The sequence below is a fragment of the Aegilops tauschii genome, chromosome 5 (assembly GCF_002575655.3).
Source record: "Aegilops tauschii subsp. strangulata cultivar AL8/78 chromosome 5, Aet v6.0, whole genome shotgun sequence".
Classification (NCBI taxonomy): domain Eukaryota; kingdom Viridiplantae; phylum Streptophyta; class Magnoliopsida; order Poales; family Poaceae; genus Aegilops; species Aegilops tauschii.
In genome coordinates this window covers 328,915,346-328,936,609 of record NC_053039.3, presented here as the reverse complement: position 1 = coordinate 328,936,609, position 21,264 = coordinate 328,915,346, and the positions used below count along the sequence as shown (strand labels likewise).

Here is a 21,264-nt window from a genome sequence, read left to right as displayed (position 1 = left end):
GGTGGCTATAAAGGTGCATTACAGGTATCTCCGAAAGTGTCTGTTGGGTTGGCACGAATCGAGACTGGGATTTGTCACTCCGTGTAAACGGAGAGGTATCTCTGGGCCCACTCGGTAGGACATCATCATAATGTGCACAATGTGACCAAGGAGTTGATCACGGGATGATGTGTTACGGAATGAGTAAAGAGACTTGCCGGTAACGAGATTGAACAAGGTATCGGGATACCGACGATCGAATCTCGGGCAAGTACTATACCGGTAGACAAAGGGAATTGTATACGGGATTGATTGAATCCTTGACATCGTGGTTCATCCGATGAGATCATCGTGGAACATGTGGGAGCCAACATGGGTATCCAGATCCCGCTGTTGGTTATTGGCCGGAGAATGTCTCGGTCATGTCTGCATGGTTCCCGAACCCGTAGGGTCTACACACTTAAGGTTCGATGACGCTAGGGTTATAGGGAATAGATATACGTGGTTACTGAATGTTGTTCGGAGTCCCGGATGAGATCCCGGACATACGAGGAGTTTCGGAATGGTCCGGAGGTAAAGATTTATATATGGGAAGTCCTGTTTTGGTCACCGGAAAAGTTTCGGGTGCTATCGGTAACGTACCGGGACCACCGGGAGGGTCCCGGGGGTCCACCAGGTGGGGCCACCGGCCCCTGAGGGCTGCGTGGGCCAAGTGTGGGAGGGGACCAGCCCCAGGTGAGCTGGTGCGCCCCCCCCCCCCACCAGGGCCCACGGCGAAGAGAGAAGGGAAAAGGGGAAACCCTAGGCTCAGATGGGCCTAAGGCCCATCTAGTGGTGCGCCCCCCTCTCTCCCCCCTTGGCCGCCCCTCCAAGTCCCATCTAGGGCTGGCCGCCACCCCTAGAGGTGGAAACCTAGGTGGGGGTGCAGCCCCTCCCTTTCCCCTATATATAGTGGGGGTTTGGGGCTGCCATAGACACGAGAACATCTCCCTCATGGCGCAGCCCTACCCCTCTCCCTCCTCGTCTCTTGCGGTGCTTGGCGAAGCCCTGCTGGAGTGCCACGCTCCTCCACCACCACCACGCCGTTGTGCTGCTGCTGGACGGAGTCTTCCCCAACCTCTCCCTCTCTCCTTGCTGGATCAAGGCGTGGGAGACGTCACCGGGCTGCACGTGTGTTGAACGCGGAGGCGCCGTGGTTCGGCGCTTAGATCGGAATCAACCGCGATCTGAATCGCTACGAGTACGACTCCTTCATCCGCGTTCTTGCAACGCTTCCGCATCGCGATCTTCAAGGGTATGAAGATGCACTCCCCTTCCCCTCGGTGCTAGATTACTCCATAGATTGATCTTGGTGATGCGTAGAAAATTTTGAATTTCTGCTTCGTTCCCCAACAGTTGGACATCCGGAATCTAGTCGAATTTGAGACATTGTTGCACAAGACTTAATTTGCATGCTATATATGGATGATTTGTGCTATTTCTATCCGAACTTTGATAAATATCGGTCGGTTTGCATGAATTTCTTTTGGTTTGTTTATAAATGTGGGTTGAAATATATGCGAGCAGCGTTGGATGGCGGCCTCCCGTGTCCGTGTTCGCGGACTGGACCCCCTGTCCGTGGACGGATGCGGGAGAAAATTTGCGGGTTGTCGTTGAAGATGCCCTTAGAGCATCTACCATCGTATTTGGCAAATCCGACCCCTCAAACGCCCGCGGACGTGCCCGGACCCGCCCGCAGACATTGACCGGTCAAGCCTCAAATTCCCCTTCTCACAATCGGACACCTCAATTAGCATGCATCCAATCCATACAAACTCATGCAACTACGTGAACGATTCATTATACACATCATCCGGTTACTATATAACTAACATGCCATCAGACTACCAAAATTTAGCATGTTTGGCTATGGTGAAGAAGATCATCCACGACTGCCCTTGCGCTTCCCGGCGCCCTTATCGTCCTCGCGGAAGTACCAGCCGAAAATGCAGTAGGGATCGAGTCGGATCTTCTCGTCGCCGAAGTTGTCCGAGCCGTTGCTGATCTCCTTCTCCTCCTCGGGTGGCAGTTCGGCCGTGGCACGGACCGCCCGATTCTCGAGCGAGGGCACGCATGTTCCTCTATTGCCACTTCTTTACAATGCGGGTGCGGATGGCTTCCTCCTCTGCGGCAGCCCGCACCGCCGCCTCGACCGCCGCCATGTCGACAGCAAGGCGGACCTCCGCCGCCCTTATCCTCTCCTTCCCACAGCGGGCACACTGGTCCCGGTGGGACTCATACCCTGCCGGACCGGTGATGGGGAAGGGGAGATTTGAAGGCTCCTGGGACCGCGATGATCCAGCCCTGGAGGATCCGAGCGCCCGATGCGCCGACGTTATGGAGTCGCGCCGGACAGATCATGCCGTCGGCCGGACGCTGTATTCTCGGGACTAACGGTGTGCAATGCAGACGACCATTGCCTCCTCCAACCCGCACGGGACGACACCCCAGTCGACGGAACCGGACTGATCGGAGTCGTTTCCGCTGCCCGTCATGCAGGAGAAGGCCAGAGATTGTAGGACGGGAGCTTGGGTGGTGGAGGGGAGTGAAGGGGAGTGGAGTGAAGTGGTTAGGGTTTTAATCCGACGAGCGGATGGGGAAAAATATATGTGGGGTCGGGTGGGTCAGCGTGGGTTGAGACTGACGTGATGGACATGCCCTGGTGCCTTATATCAGCCTATATTTAAGATGGATATGAAGAATGCCGATCAGTTCGAGCGTTTGAGACCCGTTTGAGCCTCCCGATTGCATTTTCGTGACATGTGAGTAACCGGGCCGTCTGCGTGGGCGTCTAGGACGGGTTCGGTCCGCCGGCTGTAGATGCTCTCTTTTTTGGGAAAGGCTGTTCATGCTCTTAACTCCCCGACCTTGTCATGTGCTGATTTCGCGCCGAACGCTGCGCGGCGGCGTGATTGGATTTGCACAGGAGATCTCAAACGTCGTGTAATCTAATCTCTAACTGCTTTGGGGTAGTCTGGGTATTTCCTTTACAAAGGTCAGATTCGTTATGGAAGACCTAGGGGGTGTTTGTTTCAGGGACTTTTTAGTTCCAGAAACTAGAAAAAGTCCCTAAAAAGTCCCTAGGAACCAAACGGGAGGGACTTTTTCTATAGGGACTAGAAAAAGACTCTACTAGAGAGTCTTTTTTGATTAGTCCCTGGGACTAGAAAAAGTCCTAGGACTTCTGAACCAAACACCCCCCTAATCACGCGGGAGACTTAGCCTATATAAAGGCAGCCCTTTCCCTGTGTCCCCGTGGCCTCATCCTCGATTTGGTGGGGATCTGGAGCTGGACTCCGGCTCGATCTACAAGGCGTTTTCGCATGCTGCTCCCTTTTGCCTTGCCTTATTTCTTATTTTTCTCTTGGATTTTGTTGTTTGGATGGACAATGTTGGATTTGTTCTCTTGTTTGTTCAATTTTGTAAATTTCTCCGTTTGATTGTTCGATCATGTCTCTTGATTATTCTCTTAGATCTAATATATATATTTCTTGTCTCTTCTCTTTCATCTCAACATTATGTGGTTCTAGATCTGCTCCCACACCTTTAAGCATGTTGACATCTTCTCTCTAGACAAGATCATGCTCTTCCGTGCTCGAGGCGACTATTGCCATAGTCGCTCGTCGCACCTTCAAGAACCTTTGAAGCATCTGACATTCTCAAACCCTAATCTTGGTTTAGATCTGTCAATACCCCTAAAGTCGGTGATGAAGAATTAAGGCAATGAAAGATGAATCTGCAACAGATTTCAAGGTTAGAATTTGTTTTTGTTTACCACTTTTTTGCAATCTTATTGTGATCAAGATTCAGATCGTAAGATTATTAAAGGCATTGAGTTAGTATCGAGTTTGTAAAGTCAACTCAGTTAATTTGTGATACTTATTATATTCATAACCAAAATTTTGAACAATATTATAAAAACGCTATAGATACAAATTGAGTGTAGCTCGTATGGTTAGGTTCTTTGTGTTGAACGTCCACCAGGGTTCAAGTCTTAAATTTGACATTGGTGCTCGCATTTTTCTAGATTTATTTCTGCCTTTCTAGCGAAAAAAAATCTGTGTGAGGAGACGTTTCCGTCGACTGCCAAGATTATGTGAGCATCTACGTTATTACCGTGTTAAAACAAGTGTTATAAACATTAAAAGGATTCAAAAGTTCAAATTGGTCTTAGCCTTGACTATTATTTCAGTTAACACTAAATTGTACAGCTTACCTTTTTAATGTGTTTAATTATACTTAATAATGTTTACTTATACTGTTTGTCTCAATTTATGTGTCATGTTTTATTTTATATTATGAGTAGGTTAGACTAGTCTAATTGTTGACCTCAATTTTGGTTCTTCATACTTAGTTTCTTAACTGTGCTTACTAATACATTTAATGTGACATGTTCTAATTTATAATATACTTTATATCTAGCTTTCCAGATGCACTTGCATTATTAACATTTAGCCTATGCAATTTAAGTTTGATGTTAATAGGTTTGTATTCAGTATTGTATACAAGACACTTCATAATTGGTCTTTTGTAGTGACCAAGTTTTGTTTAAAGTCAAACGATACAAAGTTTGACTAAGTTTGTAGAAAAAATATCAAGAATTATGATACCAAACAATAAAAATATATAGCATAGTAGTTAGAGGGTAGGCTGGCGCAGTGCTGAAGTCCTCCCCACTTGTGCGTCCTAGGTTCGAACCAGCCTATCTGCATTGCACTTCGCAGGGGTAAGGCTAGGTTCCTATAATCCCTCCCTGTGAGCTTCTATGCACTGAGTCTGTCCTTTTCTTTTAGTATTGTAGTTGTTGATAGTTTTTGTATAATGCACTAGAACAATGCCCGTGTTTTGCAACGAGATATAAATATTCTAGTACGTTAGCTTGTGATTTATCTGTCAATAATAATGTGATTGTGCAAATAAATGTTTATCAAATTCTGATCGTAAATTAACTTATATTTTGATTAGAGGTTTGTAAGTAAATTAAAAGTGAAACTGGTTCAGAAGATAAGTAAATTAAGGTGGTTGATTGACGAAGGGGTGGTGGGAAGAAATGTAAAATGAGAACCTTACGTTCTTTTTAAGTAAAGATTGTTATTTTGACTATGTCTTGAAAAACATAATCTAGTGGTTATATTTGTAGCATATTGCATATGTTTTGTTGGTCAAATCGATGATCAAAGTTAGAGCTAGATCACAAGGTTACATGGACGGAGGGAGTAATGCTTGGTTAAAACCTTGTCCTAGTAATACAAAGTACACCTTATATTATTATTATTTTGGAACGGATGAGTACATAATTATTTGTAATGTAACAATGATATACCCCCTCCATCCCATCCATCGATGCATCTAAAAAGTAAGTCACGAAGGCTATGAGGGTAGCTATTGGATGCCCTTACGGAAAACTGAAGATAACATAATCATTTGACTTGAATAGTTTGCATTAGAGTAGATGGTAGTTTAAAGTAGGAGATGCTTAAAGCTTTGCCTGCAGTCGGTCACTAAGTTTTGGATCCAACTTGCATATTCTTATAGGTTTTTGAGCGTCTGCTTCCTAAGTATAGCTACATACGTATGATATATACATAGCTCCTATCCCTGCTGATTGAACTACTAATGCAATGTGCATGTATAATATAATTCACAACAACAAAATAATACTTTATTTCTTCACTGAGCTCAACTATTTTCTACAGAGTACATCGATCTTTTGCATAGTCTACCTTTCCTCGGTTATTGTGCCAGAGAGCTTTTCGCAACACTATTCATTTTACTCAACACCGTTGTCAGCAAGCCAACGGGGAAGAATGCCAATGCTCCTTCAGAATCTCCACGGCATGATCAACAGCATATATTATCATCTTCTTCACCTGTGCCAAATTGAAGGTAAGATTGTCAGTAATGGTTCATGGTTATCGATGTAAATTATTTACAAGTAAAATTAGTCAAGATGCATCGGAAAAGATAATGTGTGTTCTTTGTTGCAACATACATCAAAATTCAACTCGTATGGTCAGCCCTAAATTTCGGCCCAACTAAAAGCCCACCTGAAACAGGACCACTCTGGTACAGATGCCCTAATCCACGCTTACGTCTCCGGAAATTACGGGCCAGTTCTTTTCCTGGCTTTTTTGGGCTTCCAGAATAAGCTACCCCCTATCCAGCTTATTCTAGAAGCCAAACCAATTTTTTTCTTTTAGAAGCCTACTAGTCAAGTCCTAACTATTAGACTTCTAAAAAAATAATTTTGGTCGGGCTTCTAGAATAAGCTGGTTAGGGGTAGCTTATTTGAGCTTATTCTAGAAGCTAGCAAAAGAACTGGCCCTACATCTCTTTGCAAAGGTCACCCCAAAATGCATTAGTGCCAACACGTGGTGGGTTTTCTCTACACAAATTTACAGGGGTTTTCTTTTCGCCATCGGAACAGAAAAGGCATGTTGTCTTTAAATTTAAAATGTTTTTACCTTGCATTTCCTTTCAGGACGTGTTTGGTAGTCTGCATACAGCCCAGGCCTTGGTAGCCTGCATACAGCCCAGGCCCACTGGATGCAGCTTTTTTGGTTATATGCAAACGCAGTTGGGCCTGCACGACACGAATTCTTAAAGTACCATTTTGCCTGTATCGTTGAAAACGCTCAAATTGACGGTTTTCAGCCAGGCCCGAGCAATGCTCTCGAACCCACGTGGATGGCTCTGACGACACATGCAAGTGGTTTGCAGGTATTTTCCTTTAATCACCTTTTAATCTCATTCATCGCTTCTACATAATCGTGCTTCGATTGGAGAAAAGTTATACACGAAAAATATGCGCCTCGATGTTTTGATTCCATTCAAGCAATCATAGTTTCGTTCACGCGTTGACTTTCATGTTCATATTTGAATCTTTTTTGGACGAAAAGTTTGACATTCATGGCAAATGGTTGACCGTTTGAAGTTTCCTTTGACTGGTAGCTTCACCTCGCTGTCTGACACAACTTTCATGTTGTGGGTTTTCTGTTTCACAAATCATAAATGATTCTTAATAGCAACTCCAACGCGCCGAACCAAACAGACGTGCGCTTTGTCCGCTTTTCGTCGGTTTGGGTCGGCCAGGCGGACGCCCACGTCCGCTTCCGCGTTGAGGTCAGCGCATGCGTCCAACGCTGACCCGACCCATTTTGACGTCGCGCGAAAAAAAAGAATACAAATATTTTGAAATAAAAACAAACATTAATTAAACATTAAAACCGACCACGAAGGCCGACAAGAGTCCAAGCGTCCACATTACATTAATTAAACGTTAAAAAAACTAAACTACGAGGCAGCGCGCTGCCCTAGGCGTCCTCGTCGTCATCGGGCCGATGAGGTCGATCAGCGTTGGCGTAGGGCCGGCCTAGGGTAACGTCGTGTTCCAGACGAGGTGATGTTGGGCTCAGGCTGTGCCACCGCGGGCTGGGCCTGGCGCGCCTCCTCCACCTCACGCTGCTCCTCCTCGGCGTCGCGCTCCAGCTGCTCAAGGTACTCGCCCTCGCGGCGCTTCTCGGCCAGCCGTCGCTTGCGCCATTGCTCGAGGTACGCCGCCTCCTGCCGCCGCCGTCACCCCCATCTAGATCGGCGGGGTGCTCACCCACTCGCACACTTCTCCCGTCCAGGAGTAGCGCTCGACAGGGGTCGGCTCCGGCTCGGCCTTGACTGGGGACGGCGGGGCCAGCGGCGGCACGACGCAGTCGCTGGCCCCGGACAGCGCCATGGCCTCCGCCATGCGTGCCTGGTACGCCGCCTCCTCCTTGTACGCTGTCCTGAGCCCCTCATCCTCCTCGCTCTCCCGAAGGACACCGCCATGGTCGCGAACGATGATGGGCGGCGATGGGGAGCTATGGGAGACTTCGCGGACGTCACGCCGCCTGGCCTCCTCGTGCTCGAAGGCGAACCAATGCGCCCAATAGGGCGAATCGGCGTCGTAGGCAAAGTCACGGCGCTGCTCCGCCGTCAGCAGCTCCCGCCGGCGCCGCACCTTCTCGTGCGCTTTTGCCGACAGCGGCGCCGTCGACACTAAGATCCTCTCCGTATCCAAGTGTCGATCGTGCGGCAGGGTGATGTCGGAGTAGGGGAGAGGGACGCGGTGCTGCCAGTGCCACTTCGCCTGGTGCACTGGCACGCCCACGCGTTGCCTCTGCCGGCGGGAAGACGCCGGCGAAGGCGGGGGAGAGGGGTGGCGGGGGCCTTGCCCTTGGCTTGGACATTGCCAAAGAAGAAGCCCATCATGTCAGTGGCTAGGGTTGCCGCCGACGGGGAGCAAATGGGGGTGGTGAGATGGAGACGCCCCCCCCCCCCCCCTCCTTAAAAAAGCCGACCGCCGTCGCATGGGTCCAAGGTCATAAATTAAGCTGACCTCGGGTAGTTGGACGACCGCCAGGTGGGGACGCACCGAACACCGAGAAGGCGCGACGCGTCCGCTTCGTGTCCGCGCCGACGCATTCATGTCGCAAATTTGGGCTGCAAATGCGTCGGCGCAGACGCAAAGCGAACACGTTTTGGGTTTGGGTCGGCACATTGGACCTCCGGCCTTCCACTTTTGTCCTCGCACACCAAACGAACGCAGGCAGACGATTTGGGTCGCTGCGTTGGAGTTGCTCTAATCTCCTTTATTCGTAATCTCGTTCACCACTCTCCTTCTAATCTACACAACTGTCTATCGATTCGATATAAGTTGTACATGAAGATGCATGGCGACGTTGTGGTTCCATTCAAACAATTGGTTCGTAGTGTAGAGTTTTCCTTTGACGGTATTGAGGGATTGAAGAACTGCCATGGCCATGCCACCTGGTACCTTGTGAGAGTGGTCGTGGAGGCAATCCATGGTGGCGTGCTCCCTATGATCAGCAGTTGCTTCGTGGTGTGCGCCGTAGCCAGCGTCGTCGCCGACCTTCTTGTGGCACGCGGGAAGCTTCATGGCATCTCACCGCCAGTCTTGTTCTGCAATTAGGTGTGGCTGTCGGCGTCGGTTTGTTTGGCTTTAGTTGCGACGCCGTGGTAGGCCTTGTGCCCGACCTCTGCTGGTACAGCGGCATCGACCAGTAGTCGTGCCCGTGGTTCCCTCTGTCGTAGTCTACCTGCCTTGTCATAGTCGTCCTGTCTGTGGTCGCCGAATGTGCATGTGCGTTCTACTGTAATCTTTATGTTCAAGTGTAGTTGTTAACTCCTAATCACCATGCATGTATGCAACCAAATATCGAATGAAAATTGCTTTCCTGATATGCAGGCAACAAAACAACATGCAAGCGATCAAACAACATGCAAACATTGTGTTTTACCCTGTGTTTCCTCAACCAGTCTCCACATGGAAGTTCCAGCCGCCGGCCTTGGATGGTGTCCACTTTTATATCCGGTTGTATTTTACTCATCTTCAGTGCTCCCTCTGTTTTTAAATATAAGTCTTTCTAGAGATTTTAATATAGACTACATACAGATGTATATAGACATATTTTAGAGTGTAGATTCACTCATTTTGCTCCGTATGTAGTTTATATTGAAATCACTAAAAAGACTCAAGGAATGGAAGGAGTAATATAAGGGGTAATTACTTTCCAGTTGTATAACTTTACAGGGATTCCAAACGGGGCCTTATACTTCGCATCTACTTCCTCCGTTTCCAAATATAAGTTTTTTAGATATTTTAATACAAACTATATACGAATGTATATAGACATATTTTAAAGTGTAGATTCACTTATTTTGCTTCATATATAGTTTTTATTGGAATCTCTAAAAAGACTTATATTTAGGAACAGGAGGAGGTAGCACACTTGTACTTCCCACATAGCTCAAGTTTAACTCTCCCACACACAACGCAAATGTACTCATCGCCGTGTAGTGTACCAGTGCACCTGTACTCCCTGTGATTAGTGACTACACACTGAGCCGCACATGCGCACAAACGTGCAGTAAGCAAAAATAGAAAGAAAAAAACGGAAGAGGAAAAAGCATAGAAGAATTAGAAGAAAGCAGAGGCCACATAAAAATTGGAAAACCAATACAGAAAACCCAACAGGGACACCAATAACGACCCTGGCGAGCTCCAGATCTTCACTACGTAAGATCAATGTGGGGGAGGGAAGTAGTTGCAAGTGGAAGGTTTAATGTGAACCATTAGTTAGGAAGGTGATTCGAAGCTACACGGACTTTGATCCATTGTCTGAACAATCAAGAAAATGTAAACCAAATTGTATGTGGCTTGAAGCGAAATCCCAGGGCTGAAGCTGGAGTACGGTAGGGGCAGAGAGAATTTTTGATAGAGCGGTGAAATGCATCGAGATAGAAAAGAACACCAATGGCAAAAACACTCTACTGGACCGACACTGACACCAAGATGAAAGGGGAGCGAATGGATTAGAGAGCCCAATAGTTAAGACAACAATTATGGCTCTGTAGATGCAGTATTCCATCACTAAACAAAGACAGAGGGAGGTTGTAAGAGAGACCTGGTCAGCGTTTAAGAGAGGAACGTGTCGAGAGAAAAGACACCTATCCGGGGAGGTGCAAATGAGAGCTGCAAAGGGAAATGCAATTCAAAGGCAATCCTTTGTTGTTATCTGGTCCTTGAGAGAAAGAGGACCTTATCAAGAGTCCCTCACCTATGAATCACTGAAATAGCCTAGCTTTCCAAGCCAAGTGACCTTACTGTAGTGTAAGCAAGGCCAACGGGGAGAAGCTATAGCTTTGAGAGTTGCTGAATTAGTACCTGTTCACACAAAATGTTGATAAACATAGGGCGTGAATTAGGGGAAACATCGTTCTTGCGAATCCGAATGGACTGGCAAGAACAATGGCAGCAAGGAGCACTTGTTTTGCATCAGCTTGTAGCTAGTAACTGGAGAGTTTCGTCATAGGTCGAGAGAGACGGGGACAACCACTCTAGCTAGGTGCAACCATAATCCCAAATGACAACAATATTTGCATGGATTCTTTGGGTGGATAAGTCACAAACTTGGCAAACTAGGCAACTCTTGTGCAATAGCTTTTCCCAAACACGCCTACTTCAAATGATACATGTTTTATAGGGTTGAAAAGTAGACTCGATGACTACGTTTAGTAGTATGCCCCATTGTCACGCTGCAGTTCGAGGATGTTGTTTCAACAACAAAAGATCAAAGGCAAGTATTTTTTCTTTTCTTTTTGAACTTATCATAAGTGTTCAAAGCAATTCATTTATAACTTTGTTTCTGCAGGTTTGTTTCTTCAAGAACTGAAAAATGGTTGGCTTCCTCAACATGGCGCCTGAGTTTGATTAACAACAACGAAGATGAAAGGACAGCCATTCATCGAACTATAAGATAAACTCAAGTTAGCATTCACCTGATCACGGATTTGTTTGGCATCACTTCCTCTTATTGGTCCAACAATGGTTGGGGATGTGTCAACGATTGGTATCATTAAGTTCCATCTCACTAGTCATCCACTGGTGGTGGAGTGACTAGGTCCGCAATAGTGCACCATCGACTCCGAAGATTGCAGGCACCGTAAACATTTGACGTGATATTAAAGATGCGCTGACTCTTCTTCGGTGGGCTGACATGTCGCCCAAGCTCGCCGCCACCGCTGGCCTTCCTGTGGCTGATACGACAGAGTATCGGAGTCTTGCTGGGGCGTTGCAATACCTCACCTTCATGCGCCCCAATATCGCCGATGTTCAGCAGGTCTGCCTTCACATGCATGATCCTCATGAACAGCACCTTGCGGCCATCAAGTGTGTCTTGCGTTACATCAAGGGCACGCTCTCTCATGGCCTCCAGCTCTACTCCACATTGTCGGGTTCCATGATCACCTACACCGACGCCGACTGGGCTGGATACCCTGACACTCGTCGTTCCACTTCGGGCTTCTGCGTCTTTCTTGGTGATAACCTCGTCTCTTGGTCGTCAAAACGCCAACATACCGTGTCCCGTTCCAGTGCCGAAGCTGAACATCGAGCCGTGGCCAATGCCGTTGCCGAGGCCAACTGGATTCGGCAGCTTCTTCACAGGCTCCATCGCCCTTCACCGACCACCACGATTATCTTTTATGACAACGTCAGCGCCGTCTACATGTCGACGAACCCCATCCAGCATCAGCGCACCAAGCACATCGAGATCGACCTCCACTTTGTTCGTGATCGTGTTGCCCTGGGGCAAGTGCGTGTACTGCATGTTCCCTCATCTCGCTAGTTCGCCGACATCCTCACGAAGGGTATCCCGTCATCACACAAGATTGGGACTACGCCGAGAACATCGCCTCGAGCAATTTAATGATGTGAGATGTACCTAAAACACGCCACTGAGCAAAACTCCGAGGAGAGATGAACATACATATGGACTACATATTGAATCAGATATATAACACAAGATAAACACATTGGGACTTCCCTCGGATCACATCACCAGTTTGAAAGGACCAACTCTGCCACATCATTGGCACAAAAATTGGTGGGTCATGACTTCATGCACGACAAAATTAAGTTGCATGATGTCATATTCAACCGGGAGAACGGCCGGAATTTTCTATTCAAGGGCCATATATAATATCAAATAGCAAAACAAGTATACAGTTTTAGAAGAGTGCTCGTGATTGCTTGCCGGAATTTTTTTTTCTGTTTGATGGTCGTGGATTTGGACATTGTGTTGGAGAAACTAAACGAGAACTTTGTGGTCATCAATTCATGAAAAATCAGACAAAAACAAATGAGAAGGGATTCGTGCTGTTCATCACCTTCAGAAATTATCTTCAAAAAGAACAAGGTTTGCAAAGAGTAATTTACAAAAATCCTGAAGGAGAAGCTGTTTGATGGTCATGGCTCTTGGACATTGTGTTGGAGAAACTAAAGAAGAACTTGATGGTCATCAAATCAGGAACAATCAGCCAAAAAACAAAAGAGAAGGGATTCATGACGTTCATCACCTTCAGAAATTATCTTAAAAAAGACAAGGTTTACAAAGAGTGGATTTTGAGGACTGGAGAAAGCACAAAACGGAAGTGTCATGTTATCAGTTCAGAAATCCTCGTCAGCAAAAAGACGAGAGATGGCTTGCGGGAGTGATGTTGTCAATAAGTGTTATGTTGCAGGATGATTGTGCACAGAAAACAGGAAGTCTGGAAGTAGGCGAGAAGAAATTGTGGCATATTCTCTGTAGCAATTATAATATTTGAAGAGGTGCATAAAAGTTATTACAAATACAAATGCTTGTTTCTGCCGAAAAGGCGCCGGTTAGTCAACTTAATATACTGCCATCTCTTGTATTGCACGTGAATCCAATCTGTCTCCCTATAATATTCAACTCTAACAGCCATGTCATATTCTCATGGAACTGCCTTTTGCCCACACAGCGCTGACAGTGGGCGCTAGGGATAAAATTCCTGGCCGGTTTGCAACCACCTGCTCAAATATAATCTCTATGGGTTCTTGCCTTTTTCAAATATAATGTAAGTGCCTCTAAACTTGTTTGCTTTGGGAGCTAGGATTTTAATATGGGCACTTTTTTTCTTTTTTTTTAAGCGCATATTTACGCGACTTGCATTGGACATTGCCTGAGCCTGCAAAGGAGTGCAACCCTATGATTTGAATTGTGTTCCCGCTTGATCCAATGGCTACTGTCCAGTAGGTGATGTGGTTAATGAGGATTCATGATTGAGAGTCCGTTTTAGAATAAGGAGGGAAGGGATATTTCAAGAGTTGGGAACTAAGACCGCATTAATTTTGTGGATCACGGGACGTTTTGAGAAGTGGATGCTAAAGTGGGCAAAAAATATCCGACTCGAATTGCAAGGAAAAAATACAAAATGGGACATGAAAAAGTGTAATAAGAAAGAGGAAGGCTACAACAATCTCGTTCCTGAAATGCATACCTAGAGACGGTCCAATATAATAATCCTACAGATGCTGCACTTCATCCTCCACCAACAACTGTGCACTGCTCTCCCCATCTCGTGACACCAACACGCATGCAGCTGCGGTAGTTAGTGTATAGAGTCAGGCCGGTAGGAATATGGCCAGGGTGGTGCGAGGTCCCAAGAGCAACAATCGCTTCGCCAGCAATGGCACAGAAGACGGGAGCACTGTAGGTCATGGTGATGACAGCAGAGGAACTTCACTGCAAGGGTTGCAACAGCAGCGGTGCTGGTGCCTTAAGTTCACTACAATGCATGCACAGCTGCGACAGCACAAAGAGAGAGAGACTGTGTCGGCAGCGACACTGCAAAGGCATAGGTCACGGCAGCCGCGGTAGCGTGAGGGTCACATCAGTGACTACACGTCAAGCCAACAAACACAGGAGGAAAGGTGATGCCAGGATGGATATCAAGGAGATGGTCGCCAGTGAGAAGGATGAAAAGATGAGGCAACACACAGTCAGAAGGAGGTTACTTTATGATGTAATGTGGCAGATTTAATTAGTTATACCCTTGCATAAAAGGAAGTTAAAAGGAAGTAACACAACTTCTGTTACAATCCAAAGTTAGGTACCGAGCATGTTCCAGCTGGTCTCAACAAAAGAGAAAAGAGCACACAGGAGCTCATCTTGCATTGTACTAATATATTAATTATAGTCCCAAGCTTAGCTTAATGCTGCTCGAAATGCATATATAATGCAGGATGGCTAAAATGGGTGCATTGAAAAAGTCTTAATTATGTTCATAAAAAAGGTCATACTTACCTCTAATTTATCTTCTTTTGCTCTGTGGTTCTTAGGAAGCACGCGGAATTGCTGAGTTAACTTGACACACTCCTGGACATTCTCAGGTGATACAAAATCTATAGCAATTTTCGTGCAAGACTGCAATGATAACAATAAAATTAATCAGGTACATAACATGCAAACTTAAATATTATTTCGCAGTTCTCCCTTATCTAGCACAGGTATGGAGTTGTGGCACTGCTATGGTAAACTGAGAACATTTACCTTGAGATTCCGTACTTGATGAGGGCACCCAGCAGGTATAAAAACTGCCTCTCCAAGTTTTTGTACAAATGTCCAAGGCTCGATTCCTAAATGGGAGTAACATAAAATTCAAGAAAATACAAACCAGACACTGCAACCATTTGCAGTAAAGAATTGGCAAAGTGTTACAAAAGCAGACAAACAGAACTCACCATGCTCCTCTTTAAGTCTCCTTTTATGTTCCTCGGTTAGATAGAATGTTTCATCATGTAGAGGGTTAAATGTCTGCAATCAAACATGGTGAAAGATGTTAAACATGATGGCAGCAAGTACAAGGTTGTTCATATCACACAATTACCAACCTTTTCAACTGGAGAACAATATATATGGCGAAATTCCTTGGAATGTTTACGAAGGTATGTTTCCAGTTTTGGAACATCCTCCCTCCTGAAAATATCCCATAAAGCACCTCCATCATCGTCCATGCTGCAGTTAGGAGAGGATGTGTGGTTTGAATCCAGACAGTTTTTATGACATGCATCACTTCCATCAATTGCAAAATTCCCACAACAGTCCTTTTCATCTTGTAGCTCATGTCTTGCTTTCAAGTTTTTTATTGCATTTTCTTGTCCTTCAGAAGGGGCAACTTTTGCAGTATGCATCAAAACGTTAACCTAACAATATCAAAGTTAACATAAAATAATTAAAGAGAAGCAAATCTCAGCAAGACTAGCACCAATCATGGTTCTACTATTGGTCCCAAGAAATTGAATGTTCTACATTACAAGAAAATTAAGTTCTTTGAGGTAAGCAAGTGTGAAATTTTTCCTTTCATATATACACAAGAGATAGGAATTTGCTTCCAAGGTATTTGTGCTTCTCAATTGCTAAGGGAGTACAGCTATTTACTTACTGCATCAGATATATCACAATGAAGCTTCGTAACAGAATCTCCTCTGCCAAGTTCCTGCGCATAGCCATAAGCTATGTATGACTTTGGGCCCATGTCAATCTTTAGAATGTCATCAGGAAGCAATGCGGAGACACTTAGCAAGCCAGATTTCAAATTTGTGTACGGTTGAAAGGGTAAAGAATTGATGTATTCCACTCCATGCGAAGGTAAAAGCTCTTCAAAATGATTTGAAGTAGGCCAGTCCTTCAATTTAAGCATTTCGGGCCATTCATTTTGATACACCCGACCATAATAGTATCCATTGAAGAAATCCTGTGTGCGTATCTCGACCTGGATTATTTAAACACAAAAGGTGAATTTCCTTTCTGGGTAATGAGAAACGAAAAACATATGACTACACTGATCAAGTACGCATGAAACAGATTAATTCAACCCCTTCATCCATCCTAACAGAAATTTGTCTGAATATATGTTCTCTTGGAACCTTGCACTTGAATTAAATTACATATTTCAGACAACTGTGATGAGTTATTCCTGAAATAACCAAAGAAAAGTGTACTTCAAGACAGTAAACACTTTCCAGCTAATGAGCTCATGGGACTGAACAAATTTTTTGGGTGACGGTGAACGAATTAATCAACACCAAGACCTTTTCAATATTCAGGACGCTAATAATTGTATTGAAACCGATGGATAGGTATAAAATGCTCATCATAATTATAGAAAATTGGTAAATGTGTAACACGATCAGCTACCAGATACCTTTGGAAAAAATTCTAGATCTTGGCAACAAAGTGTTTTTTTACACCTCAATATCTTATGTATTGGGAATCAGTTGACAAACAAATACTCCCTTCGTATCAAAATATAAGTGTCAAAAAGCGTCTTATATTTTGATACCGAGGGAGTACACTATAAAGGTATTCAAGAAATAAAAAAAATCCTAGATATGGAATGTTTTTCACTAACCTCACAACAAGATAAACAATCAATACACTTCACATTTTTCATATCAGGGGTAGTACTAGCACCATGTACTTCAGACCACATATGTGGTGGTTCCCAGCTCAAATGTGGCATTTTCTGTAGTACCCCTTGTACAATAACAGGTTCTCCTTTAACCCAGTGACTCTGGAAGTGAGTTAGATCGTCTGTTTTCTCATTATCTGATTTTGGACAGTATAGGCAGTTATCTGTTGAATTATCTCTGGTGGCAGCATGTCTTGCATTTTCATGTTTAGTACAGCACGGGCATTCATTTGTATATCCGCTGACAATATCAGAAGGTTCTAGCTGCTTACTCAACTGTAGAGCATCGCTTTCAAGCTTATTTAACCAATCTTTTGGAAACATCTGTCTCAACTTAAGGGCATGATCACCACAACCACCAAGTTCAGGTGGGGGGCAATTAATAGTCCCATCAGTATTAGCACACCACTTGGTAGTCTTAGGCTGGCAACTGGACAGGTCTGTTTGTACGCAGTTCATCAACTCAGGTGATGGATCACCACCATGCATATAGTCGATTCCTCTATGAGGATAAGATACCAGCTCTTCCCGACAAGAGCCCTTAAGATTATTTTCACGAAGCTCCTTACAGCACGCAATGCATAATTCATATGAGCAGTTTGGACAGCTTCTATGCAGATCAAAGATCGAAGTTCTGCAATTGTCACTAGACAAAATAGACAAGAAATCATAACTACAAAGTAGGAGTAAAAAATAACAACAGGAAGTAAAAAAAATCCAAAGTTGGATGAATGGAGCATTCAGTACCAGAACATCCTCTCATCATTTCGGCAGTCAGCCTGTTCAACACTCAGTTCAGACAATTCCAACCCTGTTTGGCAGAAAACAGGGTAAGTACTAACAATTAGTTGCAAGGTTACTCTGTTTAGTTTCCACATGTTCTGGAGAATCTAGTTTACCTTGAATTTTGGCCTCCATTTTTCTCTCAACCATCTGATCCCTGTTCAGGTCACTCAAACAAGGCACCAGATAGTGCAACAGATATCTAGCATGTTTTACTTTAGTTTCACGAGCAATCTCATCAGCTCTTGCATCCAACGTATCTACCTTGTCTAATATGACCGATGTGCTATTAATCTCATTGGAACTTAGGAAGGAGTTGTCATTTGCTTCGGTCTGTGCCACCTCATTCCGAACCCTGGTTGACTTTACACCTGAGGTGTTAGTCTTCTTTCTCTTCGTTACTGATCTACTGCCGTTGCGTTTCCTCAAAACTGAACTCTATGAGGGGGAAAAATACATATTTTAGACCTCAGCATATGGCGTCAATTTTTTTTTACAGCTGTTATGGTTTCACAAATCTGTAAGTATGTCAAACACTGCAAACACTTGATAATAGATTTCCTTGTCACAATCTAACAACAATTTGTACTACAAGTCACAGCATTGTCAGTTGTCACAACAGAGAAGAACTATATAATTTAAAACAAGAAATCGTATGAATGTAACCTACAAATCTGATGTGCTGATATCATGCTGAACTGCTGATGCGTTTGCACTATCAGAAATAACTCAACAAGCAACAAGATCATCACCTTGGGTTCACCCTGCTCCTTGGCAGTGCACCGTTTACAATTGCAGATTCCACGGCAGGACGGGCACCTGACTCTAACCTCGGCCAACGACAACTCCGGATACCTGCAAACTCACAGGTCTCGCTGGTAACTCGGATGTCCATTCGTGCTAATAACCGAACATTACAAGCGGGGTGAGAAAAGAGATGTACATATCCTCGATGCAGGGGCCGCAGTAGATCTTCTCGCGGCATCGCTTACACTTGGTCATCTGCTGCTTCATTGCCGCCTTGCACTGGTGGCACGACCTCCTCCCCTTGGCGCGGCCCGCGGTGCTAGTGCTCGGCGTCGCCTCCTCTGGTGCGGGCGCAGCCGTTTCCGCGGGCACGGCGACGGGGCGGCCCCTCTTGGCCCCGTTTCCGCTGCGCCGCCTCTTGGGCACGGCGCTCCACGACGGGGACCCGGAGTCGGACGACGCCGGCGAGGCGCAGAGCTTGGCGACGCGCCGCCGCTTGGGCACGGCGCTCGACGACGGGGACCCGGAGTCGGACGACGCCGGCGAGGGGCAGAGCGTGGCGACGCGCCGCCGCTTGCGCGGCCGCGACGAGCGCGGCCCCTTCCTCTTCGTCCCCCTCCTCTCCATCTCGACCCCCCAGTCCTCGTCCGCCCCCTCCTCCTCCACGAGCGGCGCGTCCTCGTCCTCGCGCTCGTCCTCCTCATCCTCGAAGACGTACTGCCAGCCCACGGGCCCCCCGGCCCGACGGCAACCAATCGCCCCCATGGCCGCCGCCGACGCCGCGCGAACCCACGGACGATCAGGGCGAGCAACCCAGATTCGGGGATTCGATTTTGTTTCCAATCCGATCTCCCGGATTTAATACCTACGCCTATCCCGTCGAGCGCAATCTGGCCGGGGCGGGCAGGGCCGCAGCCCGCAGGTGTTTTCGTCGGAGGGGAGTGAGGGGCGGAGGGAGTAGCGACCACGTGGAATGCGCGTACGGGGCGGCCCGATACAAGGCTCGCTCCTCCCCGCTGCTGCCGCTGCTGCGGCCGCTGCTGGTTTTTGATTCGGTTTCCGGTGGGTTGGTCGCTCCTCGTGACTGGCGGGTGGGCGGGTTGGAACTTTTAGCTGCGGTAAAGGTTTTTCTGTGTGGGAAAAATGTACGGGTAAATGTTACTGTCGTTTATTACCTGCTGTATATATTTTTTGTACATAAATAAAAACGTAATTACAGGTGCGAAACGAAGGATCGTTCGCTACGGCATGGGCCTGACTGACGTTGACGGGCGTGACAGGTCGTGCCAAGTCGTGACTTGTGAGGCGTGCCTCACAACTTTCGAGCGGTAGAAAGGTCCAACGGATCTCTTTTGTAGTACAAAGTATAGGCCGGCCAGGAACTTGACACGTTTTCTATTTTTGACGGAAGTATCAGGTTACGGCCGCGTTGAAAGCCTTGTGCCCGGGATGACCAGACCTGTTCGCAATCAGGGAACGATTCTTGTTTGGCTCATGACATCTCCAACCGAAACCCACAAAAATGCTCTTGCACCCGTCCACCGACAGAGGAACCACTTCACAGACATGGATGTGGAGGGACGTCATTCAACCGTAGCGGCATATATTTCAAACTGTATTTTAACTAATCGGATGAAATTGATGTAAAGCGGCCGATATTCATCAAAGTTCGGATAGAAAATAGCACAAATCATTCATGCATAGCATGCACATTAAGTTTATTACAACAATGTCTCTCATTCGACTAGATCCCGATGTCCGGCAAGTTTTTCATGAACGGATCATGTCGTTCCACACAAACTTCCCCTTCGGTTTCATCCAGCAGTGTGTGCACGCAAATGATCGTCTCTCTGTCTTGTGGTACACTACGGTGGCGCGTGCTTATAATGTGTAGACCGACATTGAGTGAATGAATCAATCAACAAGTTGAGCAAGTGAAAGTAAAACTTACCATCTCCTCCATGTCCGCGTGCAATGGCCAGCTTGCCTCGAGCTGACTGCACGCCAGCGATACGACAATGACCTCACGTTGCGTCGTTGAATGATGTATGTGTCGTAGGGCGCAATATGCTTTCGTGCGTGAAACTTTTCATGCACTTGCTCCCACAAGGGCTTCCCTCTGCTCTTGCCTATGAAATCCGCGGATATGGCTAGCCACGCATCGCACAACTCATCCTTCATGGTCGAGTAGCTCATCATCCTTCGTACTCTAAAAAAATATAGAGCATTCGAAAAATAAGCTCAATGGCATTTGACCGGACACCTGTCGGGTGTAGTGTCCGCCATGGAGATCGTTGACAGGGGCGGAGCATACCTGGGTACAAATGGCTCCAGGGTGGAAAGCTTCGTCGGAACAACGAGCGGGGCGCGTCGGTGCTGCTTGTGGACATCCGACAATGCCTCTGTGGCGGCTGGAGACGAACAGCGGCGGCGGCGGAGGTGGAGGGTGCGGATGCAAATCAAGGGGGAAGGGGCGAGTGGAAGGAAATGGGGTCGGGAGGGGGATTGGGTGGGCCTGGGGTGTCAGAGTCCTACGTTTTGTGTGTGTCCATACTCCCACAAACCTCCCACACTTTTGTCTCCAATTTGCGAGAGAAAAGGCGTCCGAACCGCACCACGGATCGATACAGGTCGGCGTTGGATGGTGGCTTCCACGGTCCGGACAGCGTGGTCTGGACGATTACGGGAGGTTTGTTGGTCCGCCTCGGAGATGCCCTTAAGGCTTGTCTTTTGTTTTGCTTAAGGCTTGTCATAGTAGGGCGTAACTTTGTTGGGGATCGTAGCAGAAATTAAAAAATTTCTACGCATCACCAAGATCAATCTATGGAGTAACTAGCAACGAGAGAGAGGAGAGTGCATCTTCATACCATTGAAGATCGCGAGACG

General features: G+C 46.4%; 1 protein-coding gene across 5 annotated transcripts; it reads right to left on the bottom strand.

Annotated features, from left to right (window-relative positions):
- Positions 1-5,524: 5,524 nt before the first annotated feature.
- On the bottom strand, positions 5,525-19,460 carry LOC109735815 (lysine-specific demethylase JMJ26). 5 transcript variants are annotated; one of them, XR_002226224.4, is made up of 12 exons: positions 18,575-19,460; positions 18,384-18,486; positions 17,748-18,069; positions 17,596-17,659; positions 16,789-17,494; positions 15,820-16,149; positions 15,269-15,580; positions 15,119-15,191; positions 14,928-15,013; positions 14,682-14,801; positions 9,312-9,415; positions 5,656-5,888 (listed from the first exon to the last, which is right to left on the bottom strand). XR_002226224.4 is itself a non-coding variant. In XM_020295019.4 (11 exons), exons 1-11 carry the CDS (start codon positions 19,141-19,143, stop codon positions 5,805-5,807), a joined length of 2,769 nt encoding a protein of 922 aa, XP_020150608.1. In that variant the 5' UTR covers positions 19,144-19,460; the 3' UTR covers positions 5,525-5,804. The 5 variants fall into 5 exon arrangements, 4 of the variants coding, with proteins under 4 accessions (XP_020150608.1, XP_073356424.1, XP_045084843.1 ...); XM_020295019.4 differs by lacking the exon at positions 9,312-9,415 and having other exon boundaries at positions 5,525-5,888; XM_073500323.1 differs by lacking the exons at positions 5,656-5,888; positions 9,312-9,415 and adding an exon at positions 8,628-9,171.
- Between the last annotated feature and the right edge of the window lie 1,804 nt (positions 19,461-21,264).

Coding starts and splice junctions, on each gene's coding strand:
- LOC109735815 (XM_073500323.1), bottom strand. CDS start 19,143: ATGGGGGCGATTGGTTGCCGTCGGGCCGGGGGGCCCGTGGGCTGGCAG. Junction 17,660..17,747: donor AATGGAGGCCAAAATTCAAG/GTAAACTAGATT, acceptor TCTGCCAAACAG/GGTTGGAATTGTCTGAACTG. Junction 14,802..14,927: donor ATCAAGTACGGAATCTCAAG/GTAAATGTTCTC, acceptor TTATCATTGCAG/TCTTGCACGAAAATTGCTAT.